Source organism: Rhodnius prolixus, unplaced genomic scaffold, assembly GCF_049639745.1.
Source record: "Rhodnius prolixus isolate KJV_2025 unplaced genomic scaffold, Rpr scaffold_14, whole genome shotgun sequence".
Lineage (NCBI taxonomy): Eukaryota > Metazoa > Arthropoda > Insecta > Hemiptera > Reduviidae > Rhodnius > Rhodnius prolixus.
The window spans coordinates 5,771,325-5,789,448 of NW_027411594.1; the positions used below are offsets into that span (position 1 = coordinate 5,771,325).

The window sequence follows — 18,124 nt, forward strand, 5'->3', positions numbered from 1 at the left end:
GTAATTTAGTAAACGATGTAGTTTTCTTATTTTGTTGTGTTTCTCAGTTACTCAGTTTTAATTCTTTCCAAAACAAAGTTTCAACCAAGTTATTGCAAAAGTCATTTTTCTAGCAATGCTTCTCAAAATGACCGATTGGAGCGCCTGTTTGTATTTCTTCTCTTGCTTCATAATTTAATTTCCTGATTACGATTGGTTTACATTATTAGATGTTACTAATTATTAAATAATGGATCGTTATACCTAGTTATTTTTCTATTTTTAAATAGTTCCAGGTGTTCTAATAACTTTTACTTCTTTGAATTGATTTAACTCTTATCTATAAAGGAACGAAATTGTGATCGTGAAAAAATGTTGAAATTGAATTTACTGCGCGGTAATAAAAGTGTTTTTGTTATTTCGAATTGGTCTGTTTGAACATCATAACTTTAAAATGAAAAGTCATTTCCGATCTATTTGCATCTAGTTATAGAAAATTTCATTCCAGGCTTTCCATTCATGCCATTTCCATAGTGTCCTCATTATCATCTACATTTTTCCTGAAAACGCTTGTAATTTCTAAAATTATAAGAATAATTCAAACCAGATTTATTTTTGCTCCGGACATTCCAAATCAGTACTTCCGTTGGCGAAATGCATTGTGATAAATTTTAATAAATTATTTTCCTTCTACTACTATGCCCTATAAATTCTCTCCTCCGCTAAAATATTCCTTTGTGCCTTATATTTAATTCATTTAAATGATAATACGGTCCTAATATACCATATATTAAAATTACTCGTATATTAAAATAATACTATAAATTGAAGCGCGGAGGTAGTTGCAGATGACATTCTAAATTCTATTCATTGTTCTGTGTTATTTGTTATGAAGAGAATTAGTGATGCTGGTGTGGAGTCTATTATAATATTCTAGGATATTATATTCCTGGGATACAGAAATTATATTCCCTGTAGTATTTGGTGATAGCTTTTAAAACTCAGTTTAACTGAAAAAATACTTTCATTTCATTTGTTTAATGGTGAAGATTTTTTTTTCTGTTTCCCGCCCCATTACTATCTAGTATGCTTTTATTTCCGTTTTTGGATTGTAAAAAATTCTCTGAATTTTAACATCCGGCGTATTTATATTGCAATTTGTGTAGTAGAGCTTCACCCAGTGTAATATTTTAGTTTCCTGATCCGATCTAATGACAGAGAACACAGTCAGTAGGCCGACATTACACTGTCAATTCAGGTATTATCAAATGGATTATCAAGAGTACGATGTGTGGCTATTAAATAACGAGACTGATGCTGCTACAGAAGAACTATGCATCTGCCAAATCCTAACGACCGACAGCTGTGCAGCGTAAAGCCTTCTCGTTCGATTGCAGCGTCTCACGTGTTTGTAGAGAAATCTGTCTAACCGGAACCTGACGTGTTTGTGTAAGAGATGTTAGTTTCGTTTTGCCGAAAACATGATTACTACACATGTAGTAGAGCAACGAATTGTCGGTGAAATTTCACATGATACTTGGTAAAACCGCTACTGAAACTTATCTTTTATTAAAAGAAGTTTATGGCGATGAATGTTTATCACGTGCGCTAGTTTTTGAGTGGTTCAAGCGTTTCCAAGATGGCCGAGAAGACTTCGGAGATGATAACCGCCCGGGTCGCCCTCCCATGTCCAAAACGGATGAAAATACCGATTATAATTAATCAACCTTACTACCGTGAGATGCATTCTCAACTCCGTAAAAGAGTAAGGAAAAAACGACCCGATTTGTGGAAGAGCAAGTCATGGGGTTCTCCATCAACGCGCCGGCTCATACTGTATTGTCTGTCAAGACGTTTCTAAGCCAAGTACAACATCCCAGTTTTAGGCCATCCGCCTTATTCGCCTGACCTGGCCTCATGTGACTTTAGATCTGTTGCCCGAAGTCAAATCTTCATTAAAAAGGAACACGATTTCACGGTCCGTTGAAGCTGTGAAAGAAAAAGCGGCACGCGTAATGCAGAAGCTCACAGAAAAAGACTTCCAGCACTGTTTCGAACAATGGTAAATTCGCTTGGAGCGTTGTAGGGATATGGGAGGGGTGTATATTGAAGGTGATAATAACTAAATATGTTTAAATTTAAAATAAAATATTTTACAGCAATAATATCTTTATTTAATAGCCACACCTCATACTATTTGTGAAATTTAAAATTTAAAAATATCAAGTAGTTGTCAGATAAGACAAGTAGTTGAATGCTTGGAATCGATAACAGATAATATGGTAATCGAGTATATAAGAAGGAGCGGTAAAACTTACGTGCATGAGTTTGTGACCTCAGAGTTGGCAATACGGGGTTAAAATTCAGCCACTCTGTGTGAGTTTGGAGGCGGCGGATCTTTGCAGGTTAGCACCTGAAATCAGTTTCAGTATTCTGGTGACTACAGTTGGTTGGTTTGTGACCGGAATTGCTTACACTGTATAAGTCTCAACCCTTGCTTTATACCAACATACGAGTACATCTGTACAGTTAACTTAATCTAATCAGGGTGTGATATTGTATCTTGATTACTAAACCAGAATTGATTATTTATAAATCTAGTTTGAGAGGGAGGGGAGGAAACCTAACCCAATCAATTTTCTTGAAACTTGGTATGTTTACTAAAAACATATATGCTTTAATATACAGGGTGTTCATTTTAAGACGGCTCAAATGCATTTTATGCTTCAACGGTTGATCTGAGCAAAAAATGGTAGAGGAAAAATTTGTTGCCCGTCACCTCTAGTTTCAGAATATGTGACTTGATTTTAGATTCCTGCCCGCATACGCGGCTAACGCGCGACCAAAATTGAGGGTTTGCAGTTGACACCCATTTTCAATTTGCACAGTTTTAAAGATCATAAAAAGTTATGAAAGAAACCGGAAACCGCAATTCGATATCTTCAAAATTAAAGGTGCTAGGCCATTTCAATGGAAATTTGGTAAATTGTAAGCCCTTAAATGATACTTGCAGTTAAGAGAATGCTCCCATGGCCTTAATATAGCCTTTAATTGAATTTTTCCGAGGAAATTGTTTAAAAAAAAGAAAAGTTGTATAACTAAATCTCCTAATTGGAAAATCGATAGATATACTGACACTTTTCCTTACTAAGTACAGTAATAGACTGTGAAAAGATTTGGTTCATTTTTTCAGAAAAATCACTGAAGTTCATAGAATTTCCTTTTTTTTTAACAAAAAAAAAAAGGCCTCGGTTATCCCAAAGGATGTATAACCACCCAATCATAAATATTACCACTAAAATCACAAAATCTAACGAGCTCTTTTTTATGTTCAAGGGGGGGAAACCCCTATTTGGCGGAAAATTTTCTGTTAGAAAAGACAGCTAATCCATTTTCCCCTGAATGAAAATGGGGTCATCCTGGGAATAAGCGCGAGTTTGGTTACTTCTCTCTCTCTCTTCATCTTTACCTCACCTCACTCCCACCCTCTCGATATGCTGGGTGAATATGTGCAATCAAGGGCTGGCGTTATATTTAGCTGACGAAGTATCCTCTAGTTTCTATAAAAAGGTTGTAAAAGTAAGTTTTTATGGCAGAATCAATAGTCGGGATTGATTTTGTATGTACCAGAAATGCTTGTTTTAGAGGACGCCGTAGATAGGATGAAATGATTTTTAGTGATAACTCACTCACTTATCCGCGTAGCTACCTCTCTTTCTCCACGTATATCGTGTGCGGGTGTCTAAAAAATGGGAGAGAGCTAATTAGTGCATGGAAAAGGCAGAAAACTGAAAAGAAAATCTTTCATATTTTGCGGAAAAGTAACCAATTTAAGGTGGTAAATGAAAAGCAAGTGTGTTGACGTTGTCTTCTTCGCATTTCTTGCGTAAAATTGGGAATTTACAGCTTTTTTACTTCCTCTTATACCAGGTAAGAGTAAGTATTGCAATCGTAATTGTCAAGATTTTATCACCGACCATATCCGTTTTGAATGACTAAGTAGCCGAAAAAAAAAAAATTTACAACAAATTGGTCTCTCTGTTCCTCTCTCTTTGTTGGTGAGTGTGTCTATCTGTGCTAGGTGTATGTATGTGTGTGCAAAAAGATTCTCCAAAAACAAAAACAAAAAAAAATCACCGGAAGTTAGAGAATTTAAAAAGGTTTAACCAAGTTTTCAAAGTTAATAAAAACTTGGAATGATCGGAAGAACCTATTACGACTTTGGCCAAATAAAATGGTGGGTCTAGCGCCTTCAGCCATTTCCGTGTCTATATTTTCCTTCACTCGTTCGTTCAGTTTGTTGTCCCAATCCCTTGATGTCCCTTAGTAACTTGAACAATATGACGTCTCTAAAACCGATCACCCTCTACTTCCTTTTAACATAATTTATATTATAATCGAGAAGCAGAAAAATTTAGGAATATTGTTTGCTTTATTGGGAAACGAGAAAAAGAAAATTGAGTTTATCTTTTGTGTAGTTAAGCAGCCATTTTGGTTATTAGCGCCAATTGCTGGTGTTAAGATCTAAAGTCACTTAGTCTAAAGTCACTTTTCATGCATTTTCTAAAATTAGATCTTTGTTTTTTTTTTAGTATCTGTTGGCAACAACACTAAAACATTTTAAAAAATTAAATGGCCACTTAGATGAATTTTTTTAATCTTTTATTGCAATTTACCACTGCAACAGTTGTTGCAACAAGCAAATATGTTGAAAGAAAAAAGAAATAAAAGAATATCATGAGTGGAGAAGGCACCCAGTGGTGCCACTCCAGTAACGTGCTTTGCTCTCACGATAAGAGTAGATCACGAGGCCATCTTCTCTCCAATCTCCTTAGAGGATTTCCCTGGTAATATGGAGGAAGATAGGTGTTCTATGAGAGGGTTAGGGGTGAGCTGCTGTAGAGTGGAATGAAATTTTAAGAAAACGAGTGTTAGCAAGAACCTGTAGTGAAAGGGATTTTGAGGTCATTATGGATAGAGTGAGGTTAGATACATAGAACGGAGCGTTAAGAAGTTTTCGTTGTATTTTTGGTCTGTAATGCCTGCTTAGTCGATCCCCCATACTTCGATACCGTATGACCAAATGGGTCGCAGTAACAGTAGATATAAGAGTCTTTTGTTATGTAGATTAAATTTCGATCTTTGTCAAGTAGTCTTGCGAAAAGTTTTGTAGCGTTGGTTAGTTTCTTGTCTTTTCAGTCTAGTATGGGGATTCCATGTCGACCGTTTGTCTAGGTGCAGTCCAAGGTAGCGTACTTTGTCCACAGTTGGTATAGGGTTTTTGAATTTGAAATAAATTTCTATTATTATTTATTTGTACTTAATTACTTCTAAAGTTGTACCGAGTTTACCAAATAACATTAGATGAAAGAAATATGATCCATATTGCTGTAAAAGTTGATGGACAATTTAATTACGTAATCTGGGGCAAGAAAAAGTCGTGTTATTGTTCACGTCAGTTATTTGTTTGATTGTTGACGTACATCTGAGGCGCGCCTAAATTTATTACGTTTCATAAATATGGGCGGCTAAAGTAGTTTATACCAGCTGAGGTAGAGAAACGATTCTAAAATTATCGTACTTTTTTTTTCTTTTCTTCCCTTTTTGGAGCCGCCCTGGCGTTTTAGCGCTTTAGTGCTTTCTAAATTATAGTTGATACTACGTAAGTAATAAATTGTAGGATCTCAGACAGTTTCCGTCCTCGCTGACTAGTCGAGTTATTTTGTTTGCTTTATTCCCGCAATTCTTCCTTTTACTGTTGAATAAATAAACACAGCCTTTTGTTTCACTTCTCTCTTTTCTACTCTTTTTTAGCCTACCCTTTATCAAAGTTTCTTTTGTCTGGTCAGAGTTTTAACTGGTCAGCAAACTTTTTGGTCGTTCGAAGGGGGGGGGATTCACATGGAGATGGAAATCTGATTTGTTCTATTCTTTAAAGCTGGAATTAGCACATTTAGTATTGTTTATTTGCGTGTTAACCAAGGACTATGCCATTCTCTGGTCCCAAGTGAGCACTCTGATCCAAAGCTGGACCCTCGCTGAGGCTTGGTGGATGAGTTTTGAGTGGGAGCCACTACGAGTCAGGATAACGACTTTTGGGTGCAATGCTGTCTATCTCAAAATGGCCTTTTCAATAGGGTACATTCTGTTCCCTAACTCCTGGTGTCTGTTCAGGCTATATAGGGAGATTTCAGAAAGAAAGGAAAACCACTGTTTCTGGCTTTTATGAAAACCCCGGGGGGGGGAACTGGGAAAAACGCCAAAATGAAAAATTTTCTAAACCTTAAAACCGGAAGCCACTGTAGTCCCAAACAAAAGTTTCGGAATAAATGGACATTTTCTCTCATTAGGCGCCGCGGTAGCCGAGCGGTTATAGGCTAGACCCGCAATGCTAAGATGTATTGTTGGTTTAGTGGGTTCGATTTCTAGTCTAAACCTTGGATATTATTTAATGGTTTTAATCTTGTAAGGCGCCCCATTAGCCGAGCGGTTATAGGCTAGACCCGCAAAGCTAAGATGTATTTTTGGTTTAGTAGGTTCGATTTCTAGTCTAAACTTTGGATTTTATTTAATGGTTAATAAAAGAAATTTATAGCAAAGTATGTTTGCTAGTCTCCTCCGTTCACGTCACCTAATTAGGTTGTTGGACGTAAAACCCACCAAAAAAAATAGGTCTTTACTACCATTAAAGAATTAAAAACCATGATTTATTATGCTAACGGTAAATATATATATATATAACCTGAAATTTATTACAAATTGGTTTCAGAAGTATTTATTTATACTGTCGATCTGTAGGGCATAAATATAGTAAAGGCTGTAATTCACTTATAATGCAAACTGGGTTTATGTTTCTTGTATCTGTTGGTCTACTGTATGGAGATATTTATAGAGTCGATATCTTCCGTTCTAATTTGGTGTCGATAGTCTGCGTTTTCATATCCATATTTTTGGTAAGTAATTCATTAAAAACAATATAGATTCGTGTTTCCGTTGCCCCATTGGTCCTCTCAGAAACGCTACCGCCTAAAGAATCTGTTTTCTTTTCTTTTGTCAGGCGTCACTTACCATTTCTTGTCCTTCACCGCCCTTATCAGGAACCAATTTTCAGTCTTTTCTCGCTTGGTTGCTCCTTTCAGTTCTAGTCTGCAGAATTTCAGATATCGAGCTTCTTCTGATCTGATAAAGCCCCATTTACCTGAACTAACCCATACGCTCATTGTCTTCCTAGTTATTCCGTTTCATTTCCATCTGATCTTTCGAACGTCCATCGGTGCCTGCATGTTTTTTTTTATTACTTAATTTTCTGCTGCAAATCGCATATATGAATCCACCCCCTCCCTTAAACGTCGTTTAAAAAACATATCTTCCGGAAATTCACAGACAAAATGATGTACAAATAAGGGGTGCAGCTTAATTATACGTATTAGCATGATGACGACATGTAGTAAGTTGCTGAAACTTACTGAAACTAAAAGAGGAATGAAAAGTCAAAACTATATTAAATGAGCCTAATTTAATATAATAAGGGGGATAAGAAAAGTACTAAATTTAGATAGATATATAAAAATTTATTTAATAATTGAAAGTATATACATATGTACATAAGGAGTTCCAGTATAAATACTATAACCTCCAGCTAATTACATAAATTGTTACAAAATAAAAAATAAAAGTAAAAAATGAGGAGAAAAAACAATGAAAAACCCTCAGGAAAGTTTCACTTCAGGGAGTCCTTAACTCTCCTGTGTGCCTGCGCACCGTGTCCAAACTATAGTTCCCTATTTGCCTGCATAGGTGGTTGTGACTTGATTCACACTTACTGAAGAAACCAGTAGCGAGGTACTTGATATAGTGTTCTACATAGTCCATGTTGGTGTTAGAGTGTAAGTCTATAATACGGTCTGTAGCGGGGGGGAAGTTGTCACAAGCCTGAGAAAATTTATTTTGTATGATCTGCAGCAAGGCGGTTATTGGATCGACATGTCAGACTCCAGGAGGGACAAACATAAAGTAACATGGGCCTAACCACTACCTTGTACAGGAGGAGTTTATTCTCTCTGGAGACAGTTTAGAGTCCCTGCAGAACAGCGGGAATAGAACCCGAATGGCTGCCTTACCTTTTATTGACTCTGGTCCTTTATGTGGGGGATAAATGTCAGCCCCATGATCCAGTAATACTCCCAAGATACTTGATAGTGGTAGCCCACGGCACAATCCGTCCCCCCGAAGTGGGACATGCCGATTAGTACTAAATTTGTAGAAAACCAAATGACCGGAAATGCCTCTTTACACGAAATGTCGTGTAGTAAATTTAAAAATACAAACGTACAACTTTTAATCAGAAACAATTTTCCCCGAAAATTTAAGTGAAGAGCTGTGTAGTTTTGTCCTCTAACGTGTCATTTTTGGGCAATGTACAGTTCTACTTTTAAGTAAAAAGTTAGAGTAGCTAAAATTTTGAGATATAAGAAAACTACTCAACCGGAATTAAGTATTACTTAATGGGTAGTCCAATTTCTTTTTTTGGTTTTTGAGATTTTCTTGAAAATGGCGCTGCTTAATCTCTTAAATAAGTACAGATTTATTTTTCTAAGTTTAAATTTTTTTGGAGGGGCAATTATTTTTGGAAAGGGCTGTCCTGTGAAGTGGCGTAACAGGTTATTAATTTCATCGTCCTGTGTATTATTATTAAAGCAATTTAATTTGAATATTTAGGGCGGAAATTGTGCATGCCATGCACACTGTTGGGTGGGGGTTACAGTAAAATGTAGTAATTCGATCAAAAGTAAATAAGGAGAATTTGTATTTGTTTTTCTTTCCATTCGTATTGACAAAAAAGGGAAGGAAAACATAAATTGAAAAAGTCTTATAACCCATCCGATTATGGTGTGTATGGAAGCCGCCGATTATGGTGTATGGAAGCCGGTTTCTATACAAGTTAAGGAGGCTTAAAAGCTTTATTTTGTTCGGTTTACCTCATCATTTTTCATACTTTTCTTTGAAAGTTTTTTTTTTTTTTTTGTTCTGAACAGGAGCTGGAGTAAGCTTAAGCTCTCTTTTCCATCTGATGGGTTTAAGCTTGTGTTTATCAACATCCTCAACGCTCGTACCCTCTCCTGCTGCTCCTACTTTTCCTTTTTTCACCATCTTATTGCCAAGCAAAAAGCTTTGGCAGCAAGAAATAAGAGAATTTCTCCACCTTTAGGATTCTGATTTCCAGGGTTTTAATTGGTCTCTCTCTCTCTCCTCTCTCTCTCTCCTCTCTCTTTAGATATTCATCTACTGCCTAAGAATGGCAAATGACTTTGGCTTTGTAAAAAGCACTAGTAATGAAGAAGCTGACATGATAAAGATATTTTGGCATAATTGAATATTAAACACTCAGTGAGATAAAATTTTCTCAATGGAAAAAGCTTGTTGTTGTTGTTGTGGAAAAGCACTTTCTTCTTTCACCTTCTTAGTAAAATTATAAAAGAAAATTATGTTCAGAAAATAAAGTTAAAATGTAGAGATCACTTTTGATTTGAGATGTTGAGGTGAATGTAATACTATTTTAGATCAGGGATTCTCAATCTTTTTTGTTTTCTTTTGTTGCGGCGGCACACTTTTAAACAATTCCAAAATTTGGTGGTACACTAACAATAAGTTTAGTTTAAAAGTATTTTACTTATCCATAATGCACTGTGCAAAATAGTTTGTTTATTTTCAATATAAAATAAAATAATATTGTACAGTAAAAGCTCCTTATTCGCGCTTCCTTCATTCGCGTTTTCACTATTCGCGGATTAAAAAAATGCGACCCAATTCCTATATTCGCGGAAGTACACTATGATTAAAACTGTCCGGTAGGACAGTTGTATAAGGATTGATCGTCAAAAAGTGCACGAAAAAGCGTAACGTTAAAAAACACCCAACTTTGACAATTTTTTTCTCTTTTTCTATAAAAGATAAAATTCCCAAATTTTCTTTAAAATATAGGGCAAACCCTCCTTTATAACTGTAATTTTTTTTGCAACCCCCCAGACCTAATAGATTTTGAGAAAAAAGTTGCCGAAAATGAGCAAAAACGGCATTTTCAGAAATTGTTGTTGTTCTTCTTCTTCTTCTTCTTCTTGTTGTTGTTGTTACCTTTTTTGTAAACTACGTAGCGCCTAAACGCGAGAACCGATTTTCATGAATGAGATGACATTCGATTCGGAATTTTATGTAGATGTGCCTTTTGGGGGTCTCGACGCTGTACACCGAATTAGAGAGGAGTTAGCCCCCTTTATGTAAGGCCCCCTTCAAAATTATTATTACTAATTACTCTGTAAATCTTAGCCCGATTTTGATAAAATTTGGTAGGATGATAGAGTTAGGGCTCCCCTACGTAACGTTAAAGCGGCGACCTGCTCTTACACTAGTTAAGGGGAAGTATAGCAATCGTTTCAAATTATCGACAAGTGAACTGATTTTCATGAATGAAGTGTCATTCGAATCGAAATTTTGTACAGATTTGCGCTTTAAAAGTCTCGTCGCTACGCCTCATATGGAGGGGAGTTTGCCCCACCCAAGTAAGGCCGTTTCTAAAACTATTATTACCAATATTTCTATAACGCTTTGTCCGATTTTGATAAAATTTAGCACGAAGAAGTGATTAAAGCTCCTCTACATGGCTGTGAAGTGCCATCATGCTCTTACACCTACTAAGAGGAAGTACTGAAATCGTTAAAATTATCAATGGGTGAACCTATTTACATTAATGAATTGTCGTTCGATTCAAAATCTTTGCCTCTTTGCCTTTTAGGGAGAAGTACTGTAATCGCCCGTTTATTTTTCTTACTCCTCTTAAAAGGAAGGTCTGAAATCGCAGTTTAAATTTGCTTTTTACGTACAAATACCTTCCTATTTTATATAAAAAGGCTTTCTCAAAAAAATTGTTATTGAGGATGGTTTGGGGACCGCAACTATAATCATTCTTTAAAAAGATCTCTCCAGTGGTAGTTACGGTTCCTACTTAACACCTTATCAGGTTATAATGTTAGAATTGCTTATTCCAAATTTAAAAAAAACAGTAAAGCAGATATGTAACTTAGCAAAATAGACAAAAATGAAAATCTATCCAAAAGGTACAAAAATCTCCTTAACAAAAACTTACAGTTTAAAAAGTTAAGTATAAGGGTTGATTAAACGCCAAAAGGTACACAAATCAGCAAGTACCCAACATTTCATTCAAGCTTAGTTGATATAATTTAAGTAATTTTGCTGCATTAACTTTTCCTTCACATTTTTTAGAATTTATTAGATGTCACAGAACCTTATGCTGGCCATTTTCATCTACAAAAAATTTGTTCAAGTAGCACTGTAGATTGACTGTAATATCTATTAATCTATAATAATCAAACTATTAATTACAGGTTAAAAAGAAAACGTTATAAAAAATAAAAAAAATTACGAGGCTACAAAATTTAAAAACTTTTTTAAAAAAATGCTTACACCAACATACATCAATGATTTCGATTATTTTATTTTTAATAAAAATCGTCTGTTTAAGTTCATTCTTCGATTAAAGTAATTGTTACTTTATGTAGTAGTCAAACGTTTATAATAATAGGTAATAATTATCTGGCTTTATAGAAAATAATATAGTTTTCTTCAATCACACTCTCAATGTAGCTGTTCTTCTCACAATGTTATATATATGTTATGTAATATAAAATAAATAAGTATTGCATACTTTTAGGACAGCTAATTATTCCAGTATTTTACTGTAAGTAAAATTAAATTACAATAGAGAAATGAATAATTGTTGAATAATCTACTTGTTATTAACTGTGTGTTATTTGTGCTCACGAATATTTCGGTTAGACGAATTCAAGTCTGAAATATTGTTTTAAATCCTCCGTGATTCAAATTTAAACAGTAGCCGACTCTAACTTTGTCTTTTTCTATAATAAAAGGATTCCAATAGGTATCCAACCCAATATCCTTTGTAAATGCCGTCAAATGGACTAATAAAAAAAGTAAAATAGATCTTATTACAACTTTGCCTAAAGTATGTTGTTAAATGATATCGCCGAGGACTTTGACATAAGCCGCCTTCGCCGCGATCGGTGATTTTGAGAATGTAAACGCACAGAATGAAAGCAATTGTTCGTGATCCAGCAATAGAAAAAATGGAAGTGGCGTTGTCATTATGGATCGAAGACCGCAATCAAAAAAGGGTGCCCCTGAGTGGTCCAATGGTCCGGGAGAAGGCAAAGTATCTTTACGCTCATTTTAAAGAACCTGATGGTAGTTGTAGTGGCAAGTTCAAACTTTGACTGCAAACAAAGGCTTTTAAAAACTGCCAAGCAAGAGAAAATTACAAAATTCTTCAAACCATTGCCTAAGCCTTAAGATAATTAATCAAAATGTTCAAAAACTTCAATTAAATTGATTTTTTTATATATTTGTTTTTTTTTATTTTGTCAGCTAGGAACGTATCCCCTATAATCCTATGTAAATTACCATTCCGTATTCACGGTTTCTGTATTCGCGGCATATTTATGGAACATATTCCCCGCGAATAAAGAGCTTTTACTGTACTACAAAAAACAAGTATTTTTCTTTAATTTAAACTTTACTCGTAATAAAAAAATAAAGCGTCATAATTTTTATTGTATGCATTTCTAAAATTTGGCGGCACACTTCAAAACTTTCGCGGCACACAACACAGTGGTAACAGTGGTTAAGAATCACTGCTTTTTACAGTGGGGCACTATTTACAATTTGAGCCTAATAATAATAAAAAAAAACAGTAATTTGTCATTGAAAATGACTTTATTGTTTTTCAAAATATTCTCCTTTATGATCTATACACTTCTGCATGCGTTCGAACCACTTGTCAAAGCATTTTTTCCATTCCGCTTGAGACACCTTCAAAACATGGTTTTTGAATGCATCAACGGCTTCTTCTGCCGACGAAAACCGTTGTCCACGTAATTTATTCTTGACGTTCGGAAACAAAAAGAAGTCATTTGGTGCCAAATCAGGACTGTACGGCGGATGACCCATTAATTAGATTTTTTGAGTACTCAAATAGTCGGTTGTTAGACGAGATGTGTGGACAGCTGGCATTGTCTTGATGAAGAATGATCCGACCGCGCTTGTTTGTTTTCCTTATTTCATCGAAGACTTCCGGCAAACAAATGGTTGTGTACGAGTATTTTAATAATTTTTTTAAATTATTTTGTTATTTATTTAATCTTTTCACTTATTTACGTGTATATAACCGTTCGGGGCCTTTACCACGGCGTATCGTGTAGGTATGTACGAGGGTCGTTTGAAAAGTCCGTGCAAAAATAAAAACTACTTAATTTTTTGGGGTAGACCTTTTTTATTTTTCAACATAGTCTCCTTTTAGGCTTATACACTTTGTCCAACGCTGCTCTAGTTTGTTGATCCCTTCCGAATAATAGGATTTGTCCAAGTCTGAAAAATAGCCATTCGTTTCTGCAATCACCTCCTCGTTTGAATAAAATCTTTTTCCCGCCAGCCATTTCATATTGGGGAACAAATAGTAGTCCGAGGGAGCCAAGTCTGGAGAATAGGGGGGATTTGAAACGAGTTGGAACCCTATTTCCATTAATTTTGCGACCACAACTGCTGAGGTGTGAGCTGGTGCGTTGTCGTGATGGAAAAGGACTTTTTTGCGGGCCAATCGTGGTCGTTTTTCTTGCAGCTCGGTTTTCAAACGGTCCAATAACGATGAATAATATGCACCTGTAATAGTTTTACCCTTTTCCAGATAGTCGATGAGGATTATTCCTTGCGAATCCCAAAAGACAGTCGCCACAATCTTTCCGGCCGAAGGAACGGTCTTCGCCTTTTTTGGCGCAGATTCCCCCTTGGTAACCCATTGTTTAGATTGTTCTTTGGTCTCAGGAGTATAGTGATGTATCCATGTTTCATCCACAGTGACGAAACGACGCTTAAAGTCCTGCGGATTCTTCTGGAACAGCTGCAAACCGTCCTTGCAACACTTCACACGATTTCGTTTTTGGGTCAAGCGTGAGCAATCGCGGCACCCATCTTGCGCATAGCTTTGTCATGTCCAAATGTTGATGCAAAATATTATGTACCCGTTCATTCGAGATGCCCACAGCACTAGCAATCTCACGCACCTTCACTCTTCTGTCATCCATCACCATATCATGGATTTTATCAATGATTTCTGGAGTAGTAACCTCGAACAGGGCGTCCAGAACGTTCAGCGTCACTTGTGCCCATATGGCCACTCCGAAAATTTTGAAACCACTTATAAACTGTTCTAATCGAAGGTGCAGAGTCACCATAATGTTTTTCAAGCTTCTCTTTAGTCTCCTGAGGCGTTTTGCCTTTCATAAAGTAGTGTTTAATCAACACACGAAATTCTTTTTCGTCCATTTTTTGAAAATCACTCGACTTCCTCGATTCAAACGAATGCCAAACACAAAGAAATAGACCGATCTGGCTGAAACTTGGTGTGTGTTCTTCCAAGAGATGCTACTAACTAAACATAACCTCGATACGCGCCAGTGGTGTTATCTCTCTGACTTTGCACGGACTTTTCAAACGACCCTCGTATGTAGTCTCACATGTTATTTGTAAATAACAAAAGAAAATATGTCACTTTATAAACTGAAATATTAATTAAATATAAGATAAGTTTTGTTTTCATTTTGCATATCACATTATTGAAGATTGTAATACTGTAGCTAATTTATCAGTGTTTCATTTTCTATAGTATTTATACTCGGCAGAGTTCATGACCTTGTTTTCTAGTATAAAATATAGAACGAACATTTATTAAATTGATTTATATATTTAAAATGATTAGATGTACATGTGAAAGATGAGCCCATAGGGTGTACGAGCGTCGTAGAGGCGCTACCAATTTGGATCACTTAAAGCTAAATTGGATAATGCGAGCTAACAATTTGGTGGTTTTTTTTTTGACTTTTGTTTTGCCGCATTTATAAAGGGAAGGGTGAAATATGGTTTAAACAAAGTTTCAAACTGAATTTCGAATGATATTTGAGAAAGTAATTAATGATTCTTTTGGAGTCTATGTTGCGAATTATTTGGCTAGTCCAAAAAAATAAATAAATAAAATAAAATACAAAATATTCTGCCCAATTTTTTTCACTAGATTTTTTATTTCGAATGGTACACAACCGGAAATACACCTTTTTGGGATCCCATAATTCCCCCCTCACCAAAAAAAAAAAAAATTTATTACGTCAAAGTTTTTGTCAATCTGTCTACGTTGCGGGTGCGTATATCTCATCAGCTAAAAGTCGCAGGAAGTTCAAATTTCTTCATGGCTTAGGGTACCCCCCCCCCCCAGCCAAAGCCCGATAATAAAGACAAAATTCAGCCAAGACAGGAAGTAGTGCCACAATATAGAATCGATTTTTCAGTTTTTTTTTGTTGGTTTTTTTTTGAAAATTTCCTCCAAAACAGCTCGTATGATTTCCTTGTAAATTTTGTACACTTATTGTGCGTGGATATTTTGAAAATATTTTCCCGGAAAAATTCGATTAAAGGCACTTTTTGCTGGGGGAGGGGAGTTTTGGGCTTTTCCCTGAAGTTCCATTTCCTTTTAAATGTATGGACTTAGCATTAAACTGCTATTAATAAAGATTAAGAAAATGAGAGCACAACTGGATAAAATGCTCTCGCAAACGTCTAGGCTAGACGAATAACGGAAGAACGTTCTAAAAAATTTGTTTTTTTTTATCATTTCTCTTTACATAGGACCTTCCGATCATTCCAATTATTTTCTACGAGGTGTGGCTATTAAATAACTAGGCTGATGCTGCTACAGAACAACTATGCATGCGCCAAATCCTAACGTCCGACAGCTGTGCAGCGTAAAGCCTTCTCTTTCGATTGCAGCGTCTCACGTCTTTTTGACAGAGAAATCTGTCTGACCGGAACCGTCGTTTATGTAAGAAGAGGTGTTAGTTTCGTTTTGCCCGAAAACATTATACTACACATGTAGAGCAACGAATTGTCGTAAAATTTCTCATGAAACTGGGCTAAAACCGCTACTGAAACTTCATCTTTTATTAAAAGAACTTTATGGTGATGAATTTTAATCACGTGCGCAAGTTTTTGAGTGGTTCAAGCGTTTTTCCAAGATGGCCGAGAAGACGTCGGGTCGCCCTTCCACCTCCAAAACTGATAAAAATATCGATTATAATTATATTTTTATTTTTTGTAAATTGTGATAATTATTTCAGTAAAAAGTAAATAAATGTAAATTGTATTCATTTTGTTGCCACAGGTGTCGCTTCAGGACGCTCTATGGATATTGATAACGGTTGAGTTCACCAGATGGATATTAAAGTGAGTACAAAGTACTTAAAATTAATATTAATGTGGCACTAGCTCGTTAAGCCTAAGTCCCCAGGAGGTGCGTCATACATACGTGTGTGTGGTGGTGGTGGTATAAGCCTAGGATTATCCTAAATAATAATACTTCCATCCAAAGTCTACGAAATCATGGAATTTGTCAAAAAAATATATCTCTTTATATAATGTTCTTCTTCTAACTCCATCTCGGTATAGAGCGATTACAAGTTCTGTACAAAATCAAACAAAAATTTACAAGTTTGTACATGTTCCAACCGGTTAGATCAGCAGCTTCGTATATCGTCATGATTAACAGATCCCAGTGGTTGAGCAGTGGGATTTGGGTTAACAGTGTACGAGTATAACGGTCTTTGGGTTATAGTATAGATTTGTCAGCTGGGGGAAATTTTATTACTGGTAGATACGCTGGTTAACCTAAAACGTTATATGGTCTTTTCACGGAATTAAACTTGTAACTTTTTTAAAGCTCGTTGCAAGTAAGTTCAGGAATTGAGCTTTAAGAATTATTACGACATGGGGTGAAACCTAATTCCTCTCAATCGACGAGGAGGATTGTCTGGGAAAATTGAGGAGAGGAGAGTTGTTATACAAGAGGATTAGAATGGACAGCTAGGAGGCTGTGAAAGTTGCGGTAAGATGAGATTCTAATAGGGCGGCCCTTAAGGCCTACGCCACTGCGACCCCTTTGGATCTATTGTGGCTCCCCTACTCCAGAACCCGTCCGTTTGATCAGACTCTTAATTCTAGAGAGCGACTCTTGGGTAAAGCTCCTCAGGCCTTGGGTTTTCCTCCCCGAGAAGTAACATCCTTAGCCATACGAGCCCCTCACACTGACACAACACGTGCAGTGCTGTTTCCTCCTCTTCCTGACAGAACCTACAGAGGCTATCTTCTGCCAGGCCCATGCGATGCATGTGTTTTCTGAGCCTGCATTGGCCCAGTTAATAGGCCGCCTACAATTATCCTTATAGCCCCACGCGGCCTTGACGGATTATTGTGCAGTCAACCTTGGCGAATAGCCCGTTATGAACTCTTTCGCCTGCCTCTGCCCTGTGGTGGCAAGCCACCAACTCCTGAGACCTAGTCTGCATCCATAGATTAATGGCCGCAGTTTTAAGACACTTGGAGACCCCAAAATAGGGCTCTGGGCCAACAAAGTGTCCCGCAGAGCCTTCCCCTGCGGAAATAATAAATCTACCGCTTGAAAGTTGCGGTAGCCAGACTTTATTAGATCAATAACAAAAGGGATGTGAAGGTCCAGTGTGGTATGGTAAGGTTAGAAATGTAGTATGGAGCATTCAGGATTTTCCGTAAGATTTTAGAATGTAGTGTCTGCAGATGTTTAGGAGTTTGCAAGGTTTTGGTTGAGCCCCACACTTCTGCTCCGTATGACCATATGGGTCTTAACAGTGTCTTGTAAATTGTCAGTTTGTGATTCGAGTTTGGATCTGCGGTCAAGTAGTCTAGTAATCGTCTGTTCACGTCTTGTCGTTTCAGTCGAGTATGTGGGTTCCACGTGAGTCTCTCTTGTCAATGTACAGTCCTAAGTATCGTACATCAGCTGGAGGAATCGTTACCCCGTTCAATTGAACTGGTGGACTCGCAGATTGTCGTAAAGTAAACGTAATGTGCACTGATTTTTGTTCATTAATTTTTATTTTCCATTTTCGGAACCAGGTTTCGAGAATTTTTTAGACTTAATTGTAATGATTTCTATTAATGCAAACAATTTTCTTATCGATCTGTCGTATTACGATCAATC

At 36.4% G+C, this 18,124-nt stretch overlaps 1 protein-coding gene across 5 annotated transcripts in view; it reads left to right on the forward strand.

Annotated features, from left to right (window-relative positions):
- The window catches only part of LOC141451748 (secretin receptor-like), a 169,691-nt gene that overhangs the window by 22,345 nt on the left and 129,222 nt on the right, over positions 1-18,124 (forward strand). For all 5 annotated transcript variants that reach the window (XM_074123381.1, XM_074123379.1, XM_074123383.1 and 2 more), the window contains exon 2: positions 16,274-16,335. In XM_074123381.1, coding sequence (XP_073979482.1) covers positions 16,324-16,335 — 12 coding nt within the window. In that variant the 5' untranslated portion in view covers positions 16,274-16,323. The remainder of the gene's footprint in view (positions 1-16,273; positions 16,336-18,124) is intronic.